The sequence below is a fragment of the Orycteropus afer genome, unplaced genomic scaffold, assembly GCF_000298275.1.
Source record: "Orycteropus afer afer isolate SDZICR_OR568_19922 unplaced genomic scaffold, OryAfe1.0 scaffold00194, whole genome shotgun sequence".
Lineage (NCBI taxonomy): Eukaryota > Metazoa > Chordata > Mammalia > Tubulidentata > Orycteropodidae > Orycteropus > Orycteropus afer.
The window spans coordinates 1,703,515-1,710,659 of record NW_006921781.1 but is presented as its reverse complement, the minus strand read 5'-3'; the positions used below and the strand labels follow the sequence as shown (position 1 = coordinate 1,710,659).

Below are 7,145 nucleotides of genomic sequence, written 5' to 3'. Positions count from 1 at the left end.
TTCCACAATCAGCTCCTGGTCTTGTTTTGGCTGAAGATACTGAGCTTTTCCATCGTCTCTTATCACAGATGTGGTCAGTCTGATTCCTGTATATTCCAACTGGTGAAGTCCATGTGTATAGCCACTGTTTGTGTTGTTGAGAAAAGGTATTTGCAACGAATAAGTTGTTGGTCTTGCAAAATTCTAACACGCAATCTCCAGCATTATTTGTCACCAAGGTCAAATTTTCCAACTACCTGTGATTCTTCTTTGTTTCCAACTTTTGCATTCCAGTCATCAGTGATAATTAACACATCTTGATTGCATGTGTGGTCAATTTCAGACTGCAGAAGTTGATAAAATCTTCAATTTCCTCATCTTTGGCTCTGGTAGTTGGTGCATAAATTTGAAAAATAATCATATTAACTGGTCTTTGTTGTAGACATATGGATATTATCCTATCACTGACAGCACTGTACTTCAGGACAGATCTTGAAATATCCTTTGTGATAATGAATGACACACCATTTCTCTTCAAATTGTCATTTCCAGCATAGTAGGTCATATGGTTGTCTGATTCAAAATGGCCAAAACCAGTCCATTTCAGCTCACTAATGCCTTGGATATCAATCTTTATGTGTTCCATTTCATTTTTAACAGCTTCCAATTTCCCTAGATTCATACTTCGTACATCCCATGTTCTGATTATTAATGGATGCTTGCAGTAATTTCTCCTCAATTTGAGTCATGTCACATCAGCAAATGGAGGTCTCGAAAGCTTTATTTTATCCATATCAGTAAGGTTGGTTCTACTTTTATGATGCAGCACTTTCCCAGTCCTATTTTGAGAGCCTTCCAACCTAAGTGGCTTATCTGTATCAAACAGTGTTTCCAGGTTATTCATATAGTTATCTGGTAATGTAACAGAGAGTGTTTTTCTGCTATTCATAAGGTTTTCCCTGGCCAATTCTTTGAGAAGTGGATGGCCTCCTCCTTCTTCCTAGTCTGTCTCCGTCTGCAAGCCACACTGAAACCTGTGTACCATGTGCAACCATACTGGCATTTAAAACACCGGTGGCACAGCCTCAAGTCTCACAGCAACACGGCACCAAAGCATGACAAACTGACAGACAAGTTTGTCCCCCTTACCTGTTCGAAACCTCTCCACCCTCCCCTTACCAGGATCCCTGCTGCTTGCTCACTCTGCTCTGCATGCCCTGGCTTTCCTCTCCTCTCCCCTTCACTTTTCCTACCACTTGGGGTTAGAGCCTGGGTCCCTCCCCTTACCTGGATGCTTCTGCTACTTGCTCGCTCTGTTCTGGACACCCTGGCTTTCCTTTTCCCTCTGCTTTGGGGCTCATTTTCTCTCACTGAGAAGCGGACTCAATTCTCCCATACCCCAGTCTGGGCTGCCCATGGACACACGTTTGACAGAGGTGCAGCTGAAGTGACCTTCTGGGATTTGTGAAGCTAGGCCATAAAATGCCTTGAACACTCTCCTCCCACCCTGAGCTATGTAAGAGGTCTGACTAGCCTGTGGCTGTCATGCTTGAGAGACTACAAGGAGAAACAGTTGGAAAGGCCCTGAAATTGCACGAAGAGATAGAGGCCTTCAGCAAGTTCCCAGCTGCTCAGCTCCTAGCCATTGAGCTATCCCAGCTGTGGCTCCAGACATTGTAAGCAGGGACAAGTCTTTCCCACAGTGCCCTGTAGATATTCCTGACCCACAAAGTCATGGTGATTGTTTAAGCCAAAATAAAATGACAGTACTATTCCCTTACTGATAAACATTTACATTGTGCCCAATTTTCCTATATCACAAACCATCTTGTATTGTACTTGGTAAAAGGACATAGAAGTGGCATCTCCAGACCTCCTCCAATCTCAGGGGGGTGAGACAGAATCACCATCAACAGCCCAAGGCTTATTCTTATTCCTATTCCATGCTGCCACCCTTCAGCCTTTTTACCAATTGTTACATCCACTGTCCCTCGTCCTTCCACAGCACTCACTACTTTTCTGCTGGGTTCAAAAATTTGTTGCTATGGGCACACAGAACTCACAGACAATACTCACAATTATGGGGTTTATTATGGAAGTAACAGGTTACAATTCAGGTTCAGGAATGCTCTCAGGATACAATTCTTCAATCTGGACAGTCTCACCTCTGCTCAGCCCTCAGACATGCCTCTCTGGCCCTTGGTCTCTTGGCCTGGCCTCTGCCTTGGTTCGGCAAGTGGTACAAAGCTCTTTTAGCTCTGCCAATAGGTACACCTATGTGTACCTCACTCTGCCAGCAAGTCTCCTGCCCAAAGCTTTCTCTCTCTGTGGGCTGGAAAGCCCACTGCTCTGTCTTGTGCCCCTTGGTTTCTTAGCCAGGTCTCTGCTCAGTTGTCTCTCCTGGGTCATCTCTGCCAAGGAGATCCAGTGTAGGGATCTTGGGTTCAAGGACATGTTCCACTTCACCTCCAGCTCTTCTCTCTTGATGGCAGTGAGATCCCCCTCTGCCTCTAGGAGGGCTCATTTTAAGCCTGGCAGAGTGACAAAACTAACTGATCCCAATATCAGAGTTCTACACACCTTATTTGCTTGGTCCCATCCAGTAATCTGGTGGTAGTCACAAAGACTATGGCTTGAAAAGCCATACCAAAGAATTCACAGCAGCGCAGTACTTGTTTTTGCGTGTAGGTAAGGATTTCTCTAAGGAACTGTAGTGGCACAGTAGTTAAGGCATTCAGTTGTAGAGGCTGGTAAGTTCCAAATCCATTGGTCAAGCATCAACCTGGAGGCTCCTGGCTTATGTGGTTGCAAAGGCTGATGAACTTACAACCAATAGGTTAGATGACAGGCTGCTGGCGCATGGGGCTGTGGAAGCTGGTGAGATGGCAAATCAGCAGGTCAGATGGCAGGCTACTGGCTCACAGGGCTGCAGAAGTGGCAAATCCCAGACTTGGCAGGCCGAGCCTCAAGAGCTGGAGGTCAGATGACGAGCTGCATGCAGGATTCAGAGCAAGGGAGTGCCTTGCCAGAGTGTCTATATATATTGGATGCAGGTCAGACCCACAAGGAAACTCTCCTTGCATCAAAGGAGGGTACGAAGGGTGTGACTCATGTAAGGGTATGACTTTAGTTTTCTTGCAAGGCTGTGACTTAAGATGCACCCCACACTAATCCTATCTCATTAACATTTAGAAGTTAGGGTTTACAACACATACATGGAGGACAATTACCTAATATCTCAAAGTGGAGGATAATTACATAAGATCACAAAATGAGATACACCACACAATACTGAGAATCATGGCCTAGCCAAGTTGACACATGATAAGCTAATCACCAGCTGGAAACAAGTAGAAATTTGCCTTTTAGTGTAGAGTACAAAACCCAAGGAGGGGTCGCTATGAGTCGGGGCCGACTCGATGGCAAATAACAACAACAACAACAACAGTTTGAAACTGCAAATTTTTGTTTCACCTCAAATTTTAGCATTATTACTAGATCTTGCCAGCAACAATTACTGTGATGTTGCAATGGTGACTTTCCATTTCACTCATTTTTTTCCCACGTTTATTAACTGGAATTCTTCTTACCATTTTTTTTTTTTAACCCACTTATATATATCACTATGGACTCATGGATATTTATTTTATTCTATGGGCTATGATCTCATCCGTTAATAATCTGTATGCTCAATATACAACACGATTTAAATGGCAGAGTAGTATTCCAGCTGCATGTCTGTGCCATGACTTACTGAACCAAGTATTCTATAGTGGGCGTTTAGGTTGTTTCCAGTTCTATGATACTATTAGTGATGTCTAATATACATAAACCTTTGAAGTTTTTTTTTTTTTTGGATGTTGGACAAATTTATGCTCGTGCTTTTATTTTGATCTAGGAAGAGAAATTTCCAACACGAAAATCACACACTCCAGACTACCCAGCTGCTAGCAGAGAGGCAGTGGATCCGAGAGCTCACTAAGGATCCAGCAAGTAGGGTTACTTACAGCAGTTGCCAATAATTTGAACAACGCGTATCAATAAAGTTTTTGACATGGACGAAGAAACTTCCGGTAGGGGCATTTCTACTTCCGTTTAGACCTGTAGCCTTCGCCCTCTACTTCTACATCCCAACCGGAAATATTTTTACTCCATTTAAAGCCACGTATGTCCTGGCCTCGGTCCCACCCATAAACTGTGGAAGCGTTTCCGGGGTCACGTTATTCCGGTTCTCTCCGTCTCGCCGCCGGTGCCCTGCTGGAAGATCCCGCGCTCCCGGAAGTGGTCGGGGCCTCCCTGTCGGTGTCCCCACCACCCGGGTGCTCCTGAGGGCCCCGGTGCGGCGGCGATGGCCGAAGCAGCGTTGCTGTTGCTGCCGGAGGCGGCGGCGGAGCGGGACGCTCGGGAGAAGCTCGCTCTCTGGGATCGGAGACCGGACACCACGGCGCCGCTGACCGACAGGCAGACAGACTCAGTGCTGGAGTTGAAGGCGGCGGCAGAGAATCTGCCTGTGCCAACAGGGGTGAGGGGACGGGCGGGAACAGGGCTGGAGCGGGGGGTAGGTGGGGCTGAGATGTTCGTCGGGCGGGTAGGCGGGAGCCTTACCTTTTTCCGTTTGCTCATCCCTGCACAGAATCTGTCTCTTTCCTCTTCCCCGGTCACGTTGGAGGTTCCAATGGCAGAAGCCCTAGCAGGGGCTGTCAAATTTCTGCAGGCGACCGTCAACCCTCCTCTTCCGCCTGGGGCTGCTGTGGGGGCGTCCACTGTCTGGTGTTCGCTAGCGCCCAACTCCTGTTACGTGGGACGGTTGGCCGGGAGCCTTGCTCCGGGCGTCCCTGGTGTCATCTGAGTCATAATCTTGCTGTCCACCTTCTCCCTCAACCAGAGGTGCAGGATAGGCTCGTATTGGTGATGTTCGTATACCAACTTAATGAATTGTCCATCTTCTTTTTCTTTCGAGGGGCATTGGAGAGACCAGAACTTGATCCTGATGGACAGTTTCATTGATCATAGATTAAACAGTGGGCACGTTCTCGGTTACGTACATATCATGAGAGATCAGACTGATTTGGTCTATCTGAAAGCAACACGAACGTATTTGATTTGAAAGCTGGGTCAGTACGTTATTAGATAATGCTCGTTTTTGTTTTTAATGGCAGTGTTTTAAATCTCAGTGACGAGTTATGTATGTATTATTGCTTCTTGTGTGATTCATTTAATTAGCTGTAATAGCAAGAAGCATGTTTCATGAATTGCCAGATATTTAAACTTTTTCTGTTTTTGAGGGCCACGTTTCAAAAGATTATTTTATATGGGGTGATGGTTACTTCTGATTTTGGAAGCATTCTTCTTATACGATTTAGAAAGCCCCAAAGGCAGATTGAATTTAGAGACTTTTTTTTTTTTTTGACCTCAGACTTTATAGGTTAAGAATTTGATTAAAAGTTCTCTCCACTTTCACTGTTGCATGCTTTGCGCTGAAATACAGGTGCTCTTTCTGGAGTTTCTCCGCCCACCTCTAGGATGCTGTGCCGGAAGTAGGTCTGGAATAAATGAGGAAGCAGGTGGAAATTTCTTTGGCTTGTTATCAAGGTCTTTCATGCTCTGGATAAAAGTTAGAAGTTGTTTGCTCTATAAATTTTCCAATCTGTTTTTAATTGACTTGGTCTGTAACTGAGGCAGGACTTCTCCTTGGACTCCATAGCACCTGGGGGAACCTAGTCTAAGAGAAAAGTAACCCAATTTGTTTTGATTGTCACAGGTCTTAAAGTACTGTTTCTATTCTCTTATAGCATGAAGGAGAAGATTTGGAGTGAACCAGATGTGACCTTTTCATTTTTACTCCATTCTTAAATATTTGTGCAATATAGTACAAATATAACACATTATTAAATATAACACATTATTATTAACTGTGGGTTAGGAATTTGGGTTAGAAAGATGAATAAGAAAGACATCATGCCTGGTCTCGTTAAGTGAATTGTAGTGATCAGGAGCTTGTAAAAATAGATCAAAGAAGGTAGAGTCAGATAGTGATGTGGAATAGAAGGAAAATAAAACAGGATGGAGTGGCAGAAAGGGATGAGGTGTGCCCTTTTAGAAAGAAGGAAAGGCCTTTCTAAGAAAGTGACTGGAGGTGAGATCTGAATGATAGGAAACAAGAAGCAGCCTTGCAAAGACTAGATAAAGAACATTCCAGCTGGAGAAAAAAGCAATATAAAGGTCATGAATAGAGGACAAATTGACAAGTTCAAGGATTCAGTGAGCATCTGGTTCTTGCAGCCTTGGTATTGCTTCCTGTGAGGATGAGATTGACAGTCTGGTGTTTACCCCTTCTGGAATCTCTGAGGGAAAGTTGTCACTGCTGTTCAGCTTTCTGCTGTTCATTTTCTTTTACTAAGTGTTTATATATCTGGTGTTAAGACTTTGGAATTGAATTTTTATCCCTGTTACCACTCTTTTAACATTGGGGCTGAAAAAAGTTTCATAATTTTTATTTTGCCCAACCAACGTATCTCTAAAGGATTTTCTGTAGTGTTTCACAGTTGTCACAAGATAAATTATGTTCTGAACTACTGGAGCTAGGCAGATTAGTTAAATAACAAGAGACCAGCTAACTCAGTAAATATCATAAAGATGATAACTTCTTTAGAAAATGGCTTTCTCTTATTAACAGCTGGTCTTATCTTGCAAAGGTTTTATACCTTTTTTGTTTTTTGAGTCATACCTTTTTATTTGGCTTTAGATGAAATAGTTTGCAGTAGAATATTAGGTGGACTTGTTTCTTGTGCCCAGGGCAAGTTTTCAGTAGTTAGGATGCTTTTTTTTTTTCTTCCTCTGCTAAACTAGTATAATTCTTAATAAAAGGCTAAAATAATTTGTCTTGAACTTGAAGGTAATACTGTCACAGGAGTTGTTTTCTTATAGGCTGTGTGATCTTAGACATAATATTTAACTTCTCTGAGCCTCAGTTTCCTTCTTTATAAAATGGAGATTATAATAGTACTTAGCTCTTGGTGATTTGTAAGAATAATGTGAAGAGTGCACATAGCAAGTTATTTACTAATAGCTTTTTTTTTTTTTTTTCCAAATGATCCAGAAAACCAAACCAAACCCACTGCCAACAAGTCGATTCTGACTCATAGCGACCCCTATTGGGTTTCCAA

General features: G+C 43.4%; 1 protein-coding gene across 1 annotated transcript in view; it reads left to right on the top strand.

Moving 5' to 3' along the window:
• Positions 1-4,327: 4,327 nt before the first annotated feature.
• Positions 4,328-7,145, top strand: part of COG3 (component of oligomeric golgi complex 3) — a 121,381-nt gene continuing 118,563 nt past the window's right edge. Inside the window, exon 1 of the mRNA XM_007947816.2 lies at positions 4,328-4,501. Coding sequence (XP_007946007.1) covers positions 4,328-4,501 — 174 coding nt within the window. The remainder of the gene's footprint in view (positions 4,502-7,145) is intronic.